This window comes from Atractosteus spatula, chromosome 9 (assembly GCF_055471065.1).
Source record: "Atractosteus spatula isolate fAtrSpa1 chromosome 9, fAtrSpa1.hap1, whole genome shotgun sequence".
NCBI classification, from domain to species: domain Eukaryota; kingdom Metazoa; phylum Chordata; class Actinopteri; order Semionotiformes; family Lepisosteidae; genus Atractosteus; species Atractosteus spatula.
This window is the reverse complement of record NC_142714.1, coordinates 20114212-20132350: the sequence shown is the minus strand read 5'-3', so window position 1 is coordinate 20132350 and position 18139 is coordinate 20114212. Positions and strand designations below refer to the sequence as shown.

The following is an 18139-nucleotide window of genomic DNA, read 5'->3' as shown; positions in this document are numbered from 1 at the left end:
CACTATTTTTTACATGTTGAAACATTGTGTTGAATGAAGGTTGCAAATTTAACCCTTATACAATATCTGGTCAAAGAAGTGAGTGGGCATAAGGCCAGTCAACCAAAAACCCTGACAGCATCCAAAACTTTTTTTTTGTTCTTTTTGTTGCTGTGTGTTTTCGTGCACTTGTGGAGAATTCTTTCTAATGTTTGATGTGAGGACTCAAACAGCAGTGTCAGAGAAAAAGCTGGAGAATGGGTGGGCCACCGGCGGTCCTTAGAGCACATGGGTAATTGTAAGAGATGAGACATTCCATGTCACCATCAGGACAATAGCTGACTTGTCCTACCAGAAGTACACGTAACAATATGCACACAGACATGGAAACTGAGACGTAAATAATGATATTGACATATTTTACGTACTGTATGTGGCCATTAGACCTTGAAAGGCTCTTGCACTTACAAGAGTGATGTCGAGCGGTTCTGCTGCAGATACTTCAATGGCAGACGTTGCAGGAGACTTGCGTTTCAGGCAGAACTGCACTTTGTAAGGCTTGGCGTGCTCCAGAATCTGAAGTGCATCTTCATATCGGATATCATCAAAAAAGACTGTCGCACTGAGGATTTGATCTCCTAGGGGAAGTCAAAGAAGTAGACTGTTACACACCAGAATGATTCAGGAGGGAACTAGTTGCAAAATGTTTAATTCTATTGCAGGAATAATTTTAAGACCAATGAAAATATGCTGTTGAAGTACAATCTTTCTGAACTGTTAGAAAAGCTGTTCATGGCTGTATTGTACTACACTGTACTGTTCTTCGTTATTGAACTGCTTTAAAAAAATCAAATGTTTCCCTAAATCCCCATTAGAAGATCTGTTGTAATGTATAAAAATCTGAACCACTTTTCTTAGGGCTACTACAGGATTTTAGAAGATATACTGACTGAAGTCAATATTTCTTGGCATCTGGAAAAAATACCAGCTGATAAAAAATTACCTTCTCTCATGCATGGAATCGTTGATGCTGGTGACTCGTGCAGTACATCCTTCACAAATATGCCTTCTTTTCCTCCACCACTTACAATCAGCCCTTTGGCACATGCTTCTGTCTGTGTTTTCACAATTAACTCTGATTCATCAGCTGTCTGCATTTCCTAAAAGGAAAGAAGAAAGCATCATTGGAACCTTTCTCATGATAAGAGATAAAAATGTAGCTTATAGCAGACCACATATTTTATAACACCGGAAATTAATAGCCAGAATTAATCTGCAAAATCAGATACAGTTTGTGGTTCTGTTTACCCTGTTGCTTGAAAAGTGTATGCATGTTCTTCTTATGCTTCAGTAAGCTTTTCATGGGGGTGATGGCAGTATCCCCTCAGTCAGGGCGCTGAGTGAGGCATGATGGAACCACCAGTGAGTGTCAATGTGTACACTTGTGTGATCGCTAGGGTTTTTTTACATTTTTCATGTTGTTGTCGGCTTGTTCACATTTTACCTCCTGCACATGCGAACAAGTTTTTTGCTGTTTCTGATGAGCCTTCAGGACAACATCACCTCTCACCAGCCTGTGGCATAGCCCCTGTCTTTACATGACTGGGATGTCAACAATATATTCTAACTGCAAGTGGAAATGCTTCTCGTTTTTACAGAATTCAAAATTGCGATGTATGTAAATGAAGCCTGTGTTTCTGCACACTGCTTTCTAATTTCACTTTGATTGAAACTAGCACATAAAAAAGCATGAAACAAGTGTTTGAAAAGATGCGAAGTGCTCCTTCAGTATTGCACTGAACATTTTGTTTGCCCTAGACATTTATCTCTTGAAAACATCTATACATATGATACAATAAATTTGTCAGTGTCAGTTGTTTATGAAGAGTCCAGATTAAAAGGGGATATGCATTTATAAGATTTAAGAAACATTTTTTCGCTTCACTTTGCCTGTCAAACAGCCTTGCATGAACCTCATTTGACTGAAAAGCTGACGGTCTCTGGTCATTAGTGGGCTGTAATTCTCTCCAATTAAAGAAGTCATGTATACCATTTTATTTCCTGTTGCCATCATTCTCTCATTGAGTATCATATGATAAATTTGCCATTCAGAAAAATAACATAAAAGGACGACAAATGAGAGCAGGCCCTTCAGCCCATTGTACGTGTTTGGTTGCAAGAAACTTATTGATCAAGGATTATGTCCAGCCATTTCTTCCAGGTCCTTATGGAATTGGCCCAACCTGCTAATTCTTTGTCTTGCTCACCTCTGTTTGACTCATTTTTGCAGAGAAGTGCTTGTCAAAGAATGCCCCAAATCCACCTCTTTTTACTTTCTTGTAGTCAGTATTTTTCTGATATGGATCATATATTTCCTCTTCACCCTAGAAGCATGAAAAAGGACAGTATGATGCAAACATGTTAGGTTGGAGGTTTGTTCATTAAAATGGGTACTGTAATAATAGTTGCATGATGTAAGAGCAGTTGATGGAGAGTCTAATGTTGTGAATGATGGCATGCAGATGAATAATCAATTCAACAGTAAGATTATTGAAACATTCTGAGTTTTAATGTTCCTATGTAGACATTTCCAAGAAGCAAGTATCATTACTACTATATAAGCTCCAGAAGATTTAAAATTACTTTTGTGTGTTCTTTTCCTTTTTACCAAGAGCCTGATTATGTCACTGCTTTAAATTCTTTTTGACTCGTGTTGTCAATTGGCCTTTCTAACATGAGAGCCTTCACATCCAGTTTGTCCTGCTCTGAAAGATCTATTTCCTATTTATAAATCACACAAAACCTAATTTCAAAGTCTGATAAACTCCTCAAGACAAACCAAGACAGCTGATTTCTAGTGATATCTGAAGTTTCCGAGCATGTCTCACGGCTGTAACTGGAAACAACAGGACATGTTTACTGTGTTTTCAGATAACATTTAAAAGTTAAAGACCAAACTGACATTCTCTGTATATCCAGTGATGACAGTTCAAATCCAGCTTTTCCACAGGAAGGAAAATAATAGCATGTAAATGTGTTTTTTATGTTGTAAATACAGTATATGAAAAAAATCCCTTTTTCCTTTTCCCACATTTTAACTATACCAAGCACACACACCATGGAAGTGTCAAATATTAACAACCCAGGTGGTTCACCTGCTTGTTTATGTCTGTGTATTTCTCTCTGATGGGACACTCGTACACTGGAGAGGAGCCTTGAGGTCGAGGTCGTTCCTCTTCTAGGAATTCCAGGGTCTCGTCAACCTGGGAAACACACAGCATGAGACACTGTCGGTGAAGGGCACAGCTTCTGCTTCCTGGGGTCCAGTTCAAGGTGATCTCACCACCGTCCACACAAGGCACCCTTATAAATCTTGCTTACTGGGTGGCAGTGATGGCTTCAGATGCACAGGCAATATCCTTTTGTTAAAGTGAAATTACAAGCTTTTACCTGCAATTTTCACTTCATGTAAAAGTGCCTAGAGAAGCAGCTGTGGACTACCAAAATAAGCAAAATCTGGAACGATCAGCCTTCTGAAAATGCAAAAAAGCACAGTTTTTCCCATTTCTATTACATTGAGTGCAAAAATATATAACCACTAGGTGGCGACCATGGGCCATAATATAGTCAATTCATCAAGTCCGCAGTGAAGCAGCATATTTTTAATATCATGTGACTGTGTAGCTGATATTAAAATAGTAAATCAAATTAAAAACCACTAAGTACTGTACATTTTCAACCTAAAGTAGAGGTTTTTATTAATCCTTTTATTAAATTTAATCAAAATACTTTTTTTCTATTATGCTTGAACAGTGAAATTAAGAAACAACGTAAAACTTCACAATATCAGGCTAGGGTTCATTGTAATTAACTAGGGAGGGCTGTAGAGGTGGGTTTCAAATCTTCTAAATAAAATGTCAAAGTTTCACTGGAATGTTCATAAAAAAATAACAAATAAATACAACTTACAGAATCATATTCATTGTCCGGTTCTGGTCCCTTCAGCTGCCTTCCAGACCCTGTTGAAGGATGAGATATAGCTCATAAAAACTGAAGCACAGACATACTGGATTTCTGTCTTTACAGATTTCACATTGCTTTAGAATTCTGTTACTCATATGACTGCATGGCAACTGTGTATAGATTTACTATAGCTACAGCATTAAGATTATCAAGAAGTTGCTCCTGTCTATGCTATTGCACTTCCGAGATATAGGCCCAGTGTCATTTTACCTCTTTACAGCCAGTCACCAGACAAAACATAACCTATTGGAGATACATTTATTATTGTTTTACTTAATGTCATTCATATCAAGACACCTCAAAGCACTTTACAATTAAAAAAGGAAAGCAACACTATTACTTGGATAATATGTTGTATCGTGAGCTAGATAAACATACAGTAAAAAGTTCCAATAACACTAAGGAAATTCAAGTTTAACGATATATGATTCTGACCTCACATGAAGGGACTCCCTACTGCAGATTATGTGTCAGGACATTACTGCAGTCCTTCAGAGCAAGACAACTAATTTTGCCAAAACACAAATGTGTAAGCACATCACTTATGTTCTCAAGAATAACCGATTCAAACTCAAACTTGCATACAGTATGTCCATATGTGTTCAAAATGTCAATATGCCTATGACAACAAGAATGTGTCTCACATAATAATATGATAATATTCTAGTTCAGGTGAGTAGCTGCGTCAGCATGCGTAGTCTGCAAAGGAACAAGTAATAGGTTTATTCCATGCTGATAAGAGAAGAGAGAAAACACGTTTCGGCTGTGAAGCCTTCTTCAGGTGTGATAATATTCTACATGGAATTGTTCTTTAACTGTAGCATTTCAGAAGTGAAAGTTACATTCTCTTTTGGTAAAAATTAAATTGTAGAAAGAAGATGAGTGACTTACAAAGTAGTGTCAGGGGACATAAAACCTCTGATATCAAAATGTGTTTTGCAAATGTGCTGAGGTTTCTTCAGTGCATGCACATTGAGACCTCTCACATGTGCTGTTTACTGCAGGCAGAAGAGTCATGGGGTGTAGGAGAAGCATAACAAGACTGCTGTGCTTTACTCCCCAGCTTGTGATTCTCCTATGATTCTCCTACAGCTTATACAAGAGTAGTTCAGCCAATGCATGGCCAATATTCCGTATTGTTAAATTGTTTTATGCCTGAAAATGTTGTGTCTTTCTGAGTTTTTGATGATTTGGCCCTTTAGAGAAACTGTAAGCCTGGAACCACCTCCCTAGCCATTTTTTAAGCAGATTCTCTGTGATTGCTCGATAAACAGCTGGCTGAGACTCTTGGATTAATCGACTACTAGTAACTGCACAAGCTGTATCGGCCAAAAGTCTTCTTTTTAGTTATAGTCCTTATCTTCTTAGTTTGATTCTAATTTTTGATGAATTATTGGTGATTATTGTTTGAATTACAGACTGTTCAATAAAAACTGTAAAAGCCTTTTACAATTATGCTTTATAACGTTCCAAAAAAAAAGAGTTTGATTGCACAATCTTTCACTCCTACTAATCACGCCTCATAGCTCAGAGCATGCTTCCAAGAAGTGAAAATATTTTGGGTTTCCAAGTTTAGCAAAGCTATTGAAGTATTCTTCTGCCGCACCAGAAGCAAGGTTTAGTGTAATCACTGCAGTCATGTTAAAACACATACCGCAGCTGCATAATAGATTAATGCAGCATTTTCAGTAAAGAAATCCCAAGAGACAAAGCAGTCTACTGGTGCCTGCAGTTCTTGTTATCTGATCCATAATATTGATCATGAGGATAGACTTACAGTCATTTGGCCTGGTCAGGAAAATTGTGAGGAAGAGGAATTTTAAAAAATCAATTTGCAGATGTTAACCATCACAAATGTTATTTCAGAATTTGCATCACATTTTATAAGTCACTGTTCTCATTTTAATTTATAAAGGTGTGCCCTTTGCGTAAACGTGTAGTCACAGGTTTTGTGTTCTTGCACATTTAAAGCACAGACAAGTTAATGTCAGCATATCCACTGTACACCAAAAGGACCAAGCAGGGGTGAATTCTACATTGAAAAGCAAAGAAAACAGTGTGAAATACATTCCATGTTTTGACTGCGGAACCTTTTGTCGGGTTTATACTGGCAAGAACAGTAAGTGCAGGGAAAAAGTTGGGCAGGAAAAGAGGGAGAGTGAACTGGAAATTCTTTTGTAGGTGTCTTTAAGTTGACATGGAAGGACACCAGCAGAGAGGTCAGAAATGTCCTGATTGTGGGAGGTAAACTTGGAGGTCTGTTACCTTGACTGCTTTAACACGATCTGTCAGCTTGTTTCTCCAGCATAACTGACAAGACACTTTCTGCAAGAAGTGCAATAAATGACAATCATCATACCCTCTGCTTGATCCTGGAATGACCAGAAGGACTTTTGGATATTCCCATACTGTATGTAGTATTGCAAAAGAATTCAAAGGTTTGCTGCAAACACTTAGATTACTGCCTTTGAATATTATGGAACATAATACACAAGTCTTGGAGGAAATTATAAGCAGCATCTGAAGTTATATGACTTTGCTCAGGCACTCGGTTCAAGCTCCAGAGCTTTTAGTCTGTGATATTATTTACGATGTGATGACATGCAGGCCTTTCAGAACTGATCACTGTCCAGAATTAACTCTGCTAAACAAGTACGGGACGTGCAACAGGACACACCCACACTCACTCTGGATGATAAACAGATCCCTCACATCCCTTATTGCTGTTTACTTGTGACTACAGGTTTCAGTTGCATTAAATGGGATTCCTTTTATATTTTACAGAAAGTGAAGCACACCCACTCCTAGAGACGAACATTTAACATTCACTTATAAAGCCAAGAGACTAACAGTTATCTACTTTATGAAGGAGTTTGGAGTTTTTTTTCTTGCATCTAAGCATACTGTATGTTGTTTGTTTTTCCACGTTTCCATGTGTAAAAAAGGGTTTATTTTCAGTTGTCTAAATTTGCTTCTAAGCCACCAGAAATCCCAAAAGACTACTTTACTAAAGGATACTTTTTAGCTCCTTTTTTATATCATTACAGTGAAGCTTCACTGCTGATTAAGAGCAGTTATCTTCATAACCATTACTGCACTTGCATTTCAGTGATTTTCTGTCAGTGGCCCTGACAATGGAAATTATTCAGTGCTGGATCTGCAGAGAACCTGTCTCATCGCAATCTGCAATAATGTGCTATGCTTGCTTTAAGGAATGTAGTGGAAATCTATTTTGATAAATATGGACAGGCTGTCATTGACCTATTACAAGCTTATCATCACAGAACTGCAAACAATGAATTAATAAACTAAGCTAACTATATTGTTTACACTATATTTTTAGTAGACCTGTTATTATGTTTCTATGCTTGTTTTGGCATAACACATGAAAAGGGCAATTATTTTTTAGTAGAATGATGTAAATGCTATACCTTGTATACTGCAATATATATTTACAATATGAAAAACCACAAAAGTGTGGTCAAGATGTTGTTTCATTACTGCACTGATGAATCCTAAATAGGGTATAACTGGTCTGTAAATGCTAACTTTTTCAATTGCTTATTTATTAGGCTGCTGAAAAGGGATAATGGAATCACTTCTGTGAGTTCAGTTTTCTTTCATTCATCTGTATGTCATAAACTATTACACTCCTGCTCTAGTATTTTATATGAATGTGTACATATACAGTATAGTATACAGTAATTAGTGTGTATTGCATATACTGTATAGTATACTTCAACAAATTATGTTATAGGCTTCTTCAAGTTATGAACTACATAAAACACAAACAAGACAAAAGAGGAAGCAACAATCAGACAAATCTGTTATAAGATTAAAAGGTACTTGTGTTCTCAAAATGGCACTGAGAAGATGGAATCAAATTTAATCCACAAGGATGTAATGTAACAACATGTTAATTTGACAAGGTACAACAAATTGCATACAAAATTATACAGGAATCCTGAGGGTTTGTTGACATATATTTGTACTTAACAGACTTGAGCTTCCAATGTATTAAGTTTGGTATTTCACATTTAAAACTGCAGGATGATTAATACATTCTAAAATGTTGTGAATTTAAAAATTATATACTTATGGATGGTACATTAAAGAAACTATGTAATGCACCATTATATAGTGAAATAATGGTGGTTTGAACACCAGTAGAATTTTAAATATCAGCATTTTACTAGAACTGCAAACATTGCAAAACCTACACCGGTGAGGCATTTAAATCACGAAAACATGAGCTGCATTAATCAATGTATTGACACTAGTCAGTCTTTAGAATCTGCAGAGTCATTGCATCAGTGACATCAGTCTCATTAGAATGTTTTTTTTTCCAAGCTGAAATACTTTGGAGAAGTAATTGTTTTATGTAACTGTATCTATTAAATGACAGGAACAAAAAGACAGGTCAAGGTGATAGCTACACAATGGCATATCATCAACCAATTTTCCTAGCCATTGGTTGTCTAACACACTTGGACTGAATACAGGATAAATATCAGAGGATCTATTTCCAAGGAAGGCACTACTTTCAATGTAATATCAATACTTGGGCCAGTTACTCTGATGGTGTCACACATCCAGGCAGATGTTCCTTTGCATGACAAATGATTAGAAATCAGTTGAGAGAATCACCTCATTGGTGATCTGATCTTCTTAAGCATGATTAGGAGTTCTAGTACTTAAATGCTCAAATGGTTAATGAATGGAGTGTACTGTGATGAAGTAACATACAGTATGTGCATATGATTGGCCAGCACTAGTCACTTACTGTATTATGTTTTTCCTTGCACACTGGTATGGGTTTCTAAAGACAGTAGTGGGTGAATATTTGGGCATTAGAACATATGACCACATAAATGACCAAACTGACATTTCTTTGGAACTATTAAGAGCTGTATTGAGACAAAAAAAAATCCATGTCATGATGGGACTGCAATTACATGCCCACATAAACTCATGCTCTATGCAAATAGCACCGAATAGACCTAAAATAGAAGCACTGTTTCTAGTTCAGATGCATTTGTTCTTAATGTTTCTCAGCCATGCTTTACAACTTTCAGATTGCCATGTGCTGTGTTAGTGTCACTGTCTAAAACACAGTTTCTTCACACACACTCTTATTACACTTTTCACAGTGGTTAGGCGTCACACAAGCTCTAAATCATCCTTTGTGAGCTGAAATACTGGTAGTAGAACTGTGTTTTAGGAGAAGGTTCTATGTCAAACGTCAACTCCAATTTTTAAACTTCAGTTGATTGAGGTAGGCCAGTTCTTCTAACATTTGACATGTGCTGGTGAGCAAATCTTGCAAGGCACTGTAATTCTGGACTGGCAGACTGAGACCCAACATTCTCGTCTAAATATACTTTTAGGAGATCAGAGAAGTTGCCTGGCATCATCCCAAGGACCTGAAACAGAATCCTGTAATGTTGTTACACTCCAAGTGATAGTTAAGAGAACCCTGCTGTAGTACTTCATGTTAGCACACAGCTGAGGAGAAACTTAACAAATTCTTGTCTTGTTTTGATAAATACAAAATGTTTTTTTTCTTGACCTGATGTATTTTTTAAATTTTTGTCACATTACCAGTTAAGATTATTAAATAAAAACTGGAAGTGAACTTCATGGTTTTAATTTTCCTACCAATGAAATAATTATATTCAAGTGAGACCTTCAAAGGACTGCTCTAGAAGAGTGTGTAAACTAACGAATACCGTGTGTAAACTAACGTGGTTTCATTAACATCATTAGGTCATAATGAGCTCATCAAATGGGGAATGTAGACCAATTTGTAAAGTCTTACTGACATGTAAGTTTAGATTTATTTTGTATGGATGATTTCCTAGAAAAGCAGTTGAGTCAAATTGGTTAAATAAGTCAGGATGTTATGCACTGACATCTTCAGGCTTTCATTGTAATTACATCAGAGCAAACACAACGAGTGATGAAATTGTTTTTCCTGTTTTGGTGTGTACACGCACCCAACTTGCCTACGTTTTTTAGAAAAAACGCTTGTCCTGCACACAACGGTCAGAAACAAAAACTGGAATCTGCCAGAATTGCCTCTTTGAAAAGATTGCTTTATTCCATGAAAAATGTCCAGCCGTCCTCTCACAAATATGTAAGATATGTTAATGTAGGCGAGTCCAAAGAGACTGTAACATCCAATGAAAATTTGTGTTGAAGTCTGCATTTCAGCAGAACAGCCTTAGAATCTCAAAGCAGAATAATTAAATAGTAATAGTAAATTAGTTTAATTTGATAATTTTAGCTAGCAAGGATCTATTGTGCTTCAGTTTTATCAATCATATTGTTAAATGTTGCTCTTGTTTATGGAAACACTGTGTGGTAAACATTAAATAAACTTATATCTTAAATAAGAAAGCTGCCTTTTAATAGTTCATAAATTCTATCCACAGTTGTGTGACCAGCCACACAAAAAATCCTCCAGATACAATGTATGTTTCTGGGTCTTCAGTCATTAATTTTTGAACCTTCCAATTAGGCTTGTGTTACCAGCAAAAAGAGAAGCAACAGTATCAAAGAGGCTGCATTTTAAAATGCAGTTATTCCAAACACTTTCTTTTGTTGACCAGCACCTTTTGTCTTAATCTATTTTTATAATATACCCAATTTGTCCAAATGGACATTTTTAGTAAGAAAAATCACCCTGCTCCTTTCTAAACTATCCATTCATTATCAGAAAGCCAGCTCTAGGTAAACACTGCAGCAGCTCAGAGCCCATTGTGGAGGTACAGGATGGAAGGCAGGGCTACACCCTGAACAAGCTGTCAGCGCATTGCAGGGCACATACACTGTCAACAGAGACACACCAATTAATCTAGCCAGCAGGTAGGAGGAAACCAGAGCCCCTGGAGAAAACACACACAGACACGGGATGAACTCCACACATAAAGCACCCCAGGCCAGAATCCTCGAGCTGCGAGGCAGAAGTAACCTCTTTGTGAAAAATTACAATAAATTAAAACACCACCCAAAGACTCTGAAACAATTTACATGTGTCAGATCTTGGAGCAATGTCAGTGATGAGGTAAGGTCCCAAAACAAACAGCGCCAGCAGTAGACAGTATTAACTGTAATAATTCTTTTCTGGGGATGGACTGCTGCATTGTAATTGGTCTGATATTAAAATTCCCGCTACATTCCAGAATTGCTCTATTATATCATTAAATATGTATTTTCCACTTGCACTCAAGGAGACTAATGTGCGTGATTCATGTACAGCATTTTTGTTTCCCAAAATGCGCAGTGCATACATCCCTTATGGAATTAAACTACTCTAGCAGCACATTTAGTCTCATGAGACTGTGCAAGGAAAATAAAAGGGGGACCAGTGAAAGCAGTCATAAAATATTAGGAGCATGTTTGTCTGCATCATCAAGCTAAATGGCCTGGTATTCTGGGCTGTGCTGGGTTTTGTAATACAGATTAGAATCATACTCGTACAATTTACTGTATTGTTTTCAACTATTAGCACAAATATTGCATATTCTGATGCGGGTGTCTCACAAGCAAGGTAGGATTGCTGTCTCCATTGACTGGAATCAATACCTAGAGAAAAGGACAGTTTAGAATAACTGGTCAAACTTAATCAGAATGGCATTTCAGAGGTTGGAGTGCTTCTCAGGAACACGGACAACTGCCAGAGTCCACACCAACTCAAGACAAGTGGTTTCCATGTATTTTAATTCACATGCTTTTGCAAACCAAAATTTCATTCACATGCTTTTTTGTAGTTGTGTGTGTTTCTCCCACAGTGCGCAGTCCATTTTCTGATTTTTATTTGAGCTTACCAATACAGAAGCTTTGCCTTTGGCGAATGTGTGCTATACACAGAGCTTACTATTTGTGTTAACATTCCACTACAACACAACAAAATATAAGCAAACAATAGGAAAAGTACTCAGCCAGTTAAACCCAGTTTTACCAGAAAGAGTTATTCAAAGGTACACAAATCAGTGTGGAGAATCTGTAAGAACAGAATGCAGTATCTAGGCCACACTGTTCCTAAATAAACACCTTGTAGTTCCATTTAACACTACATGTGCTCAGGGTGTGTCTCAGAATAAGAATAGGCTTGTTTTATGTGCAAGGCGTTAAGTGTAGCACAATTATATTGCCACACATGCTTTGAAAGTACTGTGTTGAATTACTTATTGTTAAAAACAAGTTAATATTAAAGTTTCGCAAGAAATATTGGCCCAGAGCTTTTGATACAGCCAGTTCCACACCTTCCCTGTGGGAAAGGAGCTCTTCTGAGGATTTCAGGCACACACCTTTGTGAATGTGAGGTCCAAATAACAGGCAACCAGGTGCATTTTACACCACGTTTTCCACCTCTAGATTTTACCCTAATTTCTACCCTGACCCTAAAACAAATCATTCTAAATGTGTGAATTGGTACATGATAATAAATCCTGTCTTTTTAATACACCACAAACATGGTCAGACTATTTTGTCATCCCCCTTCACCAAGTTAATCTAGTTTATGGAAATGGAAGTGGAGATAAAACCAGTTAGACGTAGACTTCACATGCTACTCCACGATGCAGAAATATCCGCATCATGTGCTGCTACAGAAGCACAGTTTTTCTGGAATCAAAATGAAAATGCTTGTAGAAAATTACTCACTGATGATGGGAATTTGGGCTTGTATGTTGAACAAATTTGGCTGCAGTTTTAAAAAGTGATGAGATCACCTAAAGTTAGTTTTGATCACTTATTGTGATCTCACACTTTCATACTTAAAACAAATATCACAGAAAGAAAAACACATTTACTTGCTGTGCAAACAGCATAGACACCAGTGGACAACAGACAGTTCTGTGAATCAAGCCACTTCAGACCTATCACCTCACAACTTAATACAAATAAAAAGTAATCAGATCATGAAAATATTCATGTTTGGAATAGGATAACAGGTTATAAACGTTTGCTGTTGCTTGTCACAAAAGTGTGTTAACCAAGTCTCTTATTCTGAAATATTTTATGAATATGAATATTTCCAAGCTGTTTTAAAAGCCAAAAATATGGCGCAGAGCAGGGCGTGGGGTGTGTATGACTCAGAGGATCACAATAACGCTTTTAATTCATTAATCTGGGCAGGCAAATATAACTATGTACAGTACGTAACTATGCCTTCCCTTATTATATAAGATGGGTCTTTTGAAGAACCTCCACCTTAACAATGTCGAAATTAAACTTTTATAAAGGTTACTCAGTGTTGCATAAAAAAGATCACCACACATCACCAAGCTACTTCATCAGAGTATCCTTCACTCTCAAGTTCAGAGCTCTCAGGGTAGGGAGCCACCACATTGTGAAAACAAGCTGCAACCTCTGGTTTTAGAATCTTTAGGTAGTTGAAGGAGGGACTTGAGTCAGAAATTTGTTGCAAAGGCTTTCTACCTGTTCAACAAGGAAAGGCGTTGCTTGGAGTGCAGGATGAGCTCTATGCTTGAGACTATAGACCACCAGCTCGAGTGTGAGCTGTGTCACTAATAGATTGTCACTGTCTACACTGGCACTGCAAGGCAGCTGCAAGAATGCTGTGAGTTCAGCAACCTTCAGCATTACCAGCAATGCACTGCTCTCCTTTCAGGTGACACCTAATGATGAATGACTGGGTGGGTGTGTCAGAAGAGGTGTGTCTAGCTGTCCCATTCTGTCCTGAGAGGGTGTGGGTGCAGGAGAGACGAGTCTTTAAAAAAAAAGGTGTTTGAAAATTTTAAATAGATATCAAGAAATTCCAATGGCCAGAAGTCCAGAAGTAGTGACACAATCTGGCTACAACTGCAAGCCATCTTCATTTTACTTCTGGTGAAAAACACTTTTTCAGATTTATGTACAGTATTGTCAGAAACTGAGCTTTAAAATGAGTTTAAAAAAAACAGAAAAGAAACAGGATCTCACTGAAGAAGCTGATAGATTAGCATTGGTATTTATCAGTTTACGGAATCGTGTCTATAAGTCTTTGACCTGTAAAACGCTATGTCAGAATGTTATATATTCTTCTTCCTGTATTGCCGTCTGCCATACTAAAGCAAACCTTACTCAATATGAATACCACTTTCCACGGTGAAAATGGAAAATTTTCCGGCGTTCAGTACCACTCTGATCAAGTGATGCACATTCATTGGAACAGAAACGACACCCTGATTGCCATAACATGTTTCACTTTGGAAAAACCTTGTAAAGGAAAGTATATGACAGAAACAAAAGGCAATAATATTTGTTTTGTCAAAATGAATATAAAAATGTATTTACTAGTAAGATATATTGTTGTTTCATAATAAAGATGCTGGAGTTTTTCTACAGTTTTCTAAGGTTTATCATGCAAACTCCTGATTGAACTATGCAAGAAACTGATGCAATAGTAAATGGGTACCTTAACTCTCAATATATGTGCGGACAAAGGAAATTAAACCTATTCACCTATTAAACCTAAATTGCAAAGCACAAAGTTCTTTGTAGCTACTATTGTCTTGTTTAGCCAAGCAAAAATGCCCTTATATTTCTACTGCTGCTGAGTACTAAATACAGACAACATTACATCTATTGTAGGACCACATGCATACTATATGTTATATAGGAACATCAGAAAATTTCTTGAAAAGGCAGATATCGCTAATAATTAACCAGCAAGGGTCAGGATGACCATCAATCAGCACTATAGTAAGGAACTTTGTCTTTAAAGTGCCTGACTGTTACCTGTCACCGATCTCAGGCACCGACCGCAACTATAAACTTCCTGGCGCAGAAATAACATGACAACAAGTGATATTGATTTACCTCTTAAACGTCTTACAGCATGTCGTCTCATGTACGCTAGTTAAAAATACATGCAAAGCACTTGCACACAAAAATCAACAAGAAAAATACTTGTGTTACCTCTGAAGATGGAGAACAAGAAAAAGAAGACAGCAGTGTTAGTTGTACAAGTCACTGCGATTATTATGCAGTTAGCTTATTTTGATGCATGTGCACAGTACCACGTAATGGGAATTATCCCATTTTTGTTTCTTTAGACATTTTGACATTTCCTTAAAATACATCTGATCAATATTGTAAATACTGACAGCTGTCAAGGCACATTTTTGTGCAATAAATACAGTTCCTCCTCTGTTCTTTAAAAAAGAAACAAGAGTACAATGTATTCTCATAAACATTGGTAAGAGTATTATTTTCCTGTTGCTCAAAAGGGCATATAGAGACCACAGCTAAAACCATATTAATTAAGTAGAAACAGAAAAGCATTCTGTCAAGTGAAACATATGTATGATATGTATCTACAACAATTTCTCTTGGCAGCTCCTTAGCTCCTCGAATGACAAATCTGCAGTACACTATTTACCTTTTTGTTAATTTTTATTATTGTTATAATAGCTATTGCATTGTGTATGCACACTTCCTTAGGAAAAGGTGTGTCCTGTTGTTTGAAGTCCAAGCTCCACAATGAAGCTGCCAGAAAATGTTTTCAGGAAAATTACGTCAAGTGTGTAAAAAAAACGTATTTTTAAACAAGAAGGGTACTGAGTGATGATTATTCAATGCCATGTACTTTCAAATAATTCCATAAACAGAAACAAAGTTCAAACCCCTTCTACAAACAAACATCTGTGCTTCTTCTGACTTACACAACCTGATAGATCCTGCTACAGTCTCACATTTTGGGGATCTGTACAGTATGTACTTAATAAGAATAGTAAGAAAAGAAAACTTACCAAATTTAAAGGAGTAACTCAATAAGAGATATGAAACATTGCATGTCTGTTTTAGAAATATATACAATATTTGATGACAGGTGCAATCATTCCATACCTGTTGCATACTCTGTTGCAAACATATTGGAATTCAGTTCCTTCCAGCAGGAGAATAAAGTAAGGATTTTACACACAAAACAACAAGCCTGTCTCTTAAAAAAAGAAGGGGAAGGCTTACCTGCAGTAACAATAAAACGCCCTGAATTTGTAGCAACTGGCCCTGAAGTTGAAGTGAGCCCTTAGTTCCTCAGTACTGAGTCTTGCTTTACCAGACTCCCAGAGGCAACTGAGCAAGAGCTGGCCAAAATAGTTGTTCTTGTTGGTAAGGGTGAGTGAGGGACGTCCTCCTCAGGACAAATATGGGTTGTTTAAGCCCCTGTCTTGGCTGCTTTCCTGCTGTTAGACTTGCATAGCACCCGAGAGCTGAGAAAGTCCCTGGAGCTGATTGAGCTGTAGACAAACGCAGCACAGCTGCAAGTGTAGCAGAAGCAGCAAAAGCTCCTCTCTTCCTTTGAGCTCCGGGGCAGTGAGTCAGAGCAGTGTGAGCAGTTACACCATTCCCTTTCCCTCAGAGCAGGATCTGGAGCCAGGCACTATCAGGGCATTGTCAACGTGTTTTCTCACCCATTTAAAGGCATGTCTGCAGGGTGGAGATTGAGTTTTTAAAAGCTCTAAGGTGAGATAGCATATCTCCAAACCGTGTAAACAACCCTCCTGCCTTTGTATCTTTCACAACTAATATTGCCACCCTATCCCTTACACCTTTCTCAAATCTTTGGGGTAAAAATTCCAGGGCATGTTACCGTTTTCTCAATTTGTAGAACAGGAGAAATAGTAATAAAAAAGAAAAATTTTAGAAAACAAATATAATTTAAAAGAATTGTTTTAAGTTACAGAGACCATTTCATTGGTCTGTTTAGTACCTACAGTTTCTATTGAGACCCTAGCCCTGTGTGGTGACAGTAGAGAACATGAATGCAGCTGAAAGTGTGAAAGGTTCCCCAAGGCTCAAGGAAGGGAAGAGTGTCATTCTGGTTTTAGTCTAAATAGGTGAGTCGGGGGTGGGGGGTAACTGTTGGCTGTTCTCTGTGGTAGCTGCTGGTTGTTCTCTATGGTAACTGCACTGCACAGTGTCACATGCACATTCTGGCAGCTGCTTTGCAAATGAAATAGGTCATCATACCAGCATCACACCAGCGGTCTCTGCAGTCTGTGCCAAGCCATTGCTATACTTTTGTCAAGCTATTGGTGAACACTGACAATTACAATATGACTGAAACCAAAAGTGACTTTTATATATATACAAATGATGAATATAATATTATAATATATAATATATAATATTATGTAATGAATATATAATATATTTTCTTTTGGATTTGCCAACTGCTAATCAATATGGCAGACCTCTATATCCAGAACCGCAGCTGAACGAGGACCTGTGTACACACACATACCTGCTGTCTTAATTATATTTCACCTGACATGTTGCAAGCTTTGTTGTGCATAACAGGACATCTAGAACTGATTGGAAACATGGTGTCTCTCTCAGTGACCCTGTAGGATAATTCTTGACAGATGTCTAGCGAATCATAGACCTTGCTGCTGCATGGTGAGCCAAGGATACAGTATGTCCGCAAACTCATACCCAACACCCCAACGTCATGTCCATCACACCTGGAGAATCCTTTATTGAATCCTCACAATTCAACAATGCCAAAGCCCAGACTCAACCTGGCCGTTATTGTGTCTACACTGCAGACAGACCAGTTCAGTTAATGGTCCTGGGTGTCTTTTTATGCAGAATATACTCAATTAAACTACTTCTCTGCGTTTCTCGAAAAGAGTAGGGGTGTAACCCCGGCTTCCTGGCCAAATCCCATTGGCCCTTACCAATCATGGCCTCCTAATAATCCCCATCTATGAATTGGCTTCATTACTCTGTTCTCCTCCCCACTGATAGCTGATGTGTGGTAAGCGTTCTGGCGCACTATGGCTGCCGTTGCATCATCCAGGTGGGGCTGCACACTGGTGGTGGTGGAGGGGATCCCCATTACCTGTAAAGCGCTTTGAGTGGAGTGTCCAGAAAAACGCTATATAAGTGTAAGCAATTATTATCATTATTATTATTATTATCACTAAAAATTGACATTTAGAAAAGCACCAGGAATAAAATGGAATTTTTAAATGAAAGTTCAGGATGGGTGACAGCAACCGAGGCCTACTTCACCTTGGTTGCTTTAATTCAATCATCAAGGACGCTGTTTCCTGAACTGCTATGAATACCATAGTGAGCCCCTCTCTTGCCATTGTGCATCCTTCCTCCAGCCCATCTCCAC

General features: G+C 37.7%; 1 protein-coding gene across 1 annotated transcript in view; it reads right to left on the bottom strand.

Annotated features, from left to right (window-relative positions):
- The window catches only part of LOC148828383 (uncharacterized), a 37654-nt gene extending 21326 nt beyond the window's left edge, over positions 1–16328 (bottom strand). Inside the window, exons 1-6 of the mRNA XM_088924616.1 lie at positions 15979–16328; positions 3949–3998; positions 3135–3242; positions 2247–2363; positions 983–1139; positions 448–617 (exon numbers count right to left, since the gene is read on the bottom strand). Of these exons, the coding sequence (XP_088780742.1) occupies positions 448–617; positions 983–1139; positions 2247–2261 (342 nt within the window). The 5' untranslated portion in view covers positions 2262–2363; positions 3135–3242; positions 3949–3998; positions 15979–16328. The remainder of the gene's footprint in view (positions 1–447; positions 618–982; positions 1140–2246; positions 2364–3134; positions 3243–3948; positions 3999–15978) is intronic.
- Between the last annotated feature and the right edge of the window lie 1811 nt (positions 16329–18139).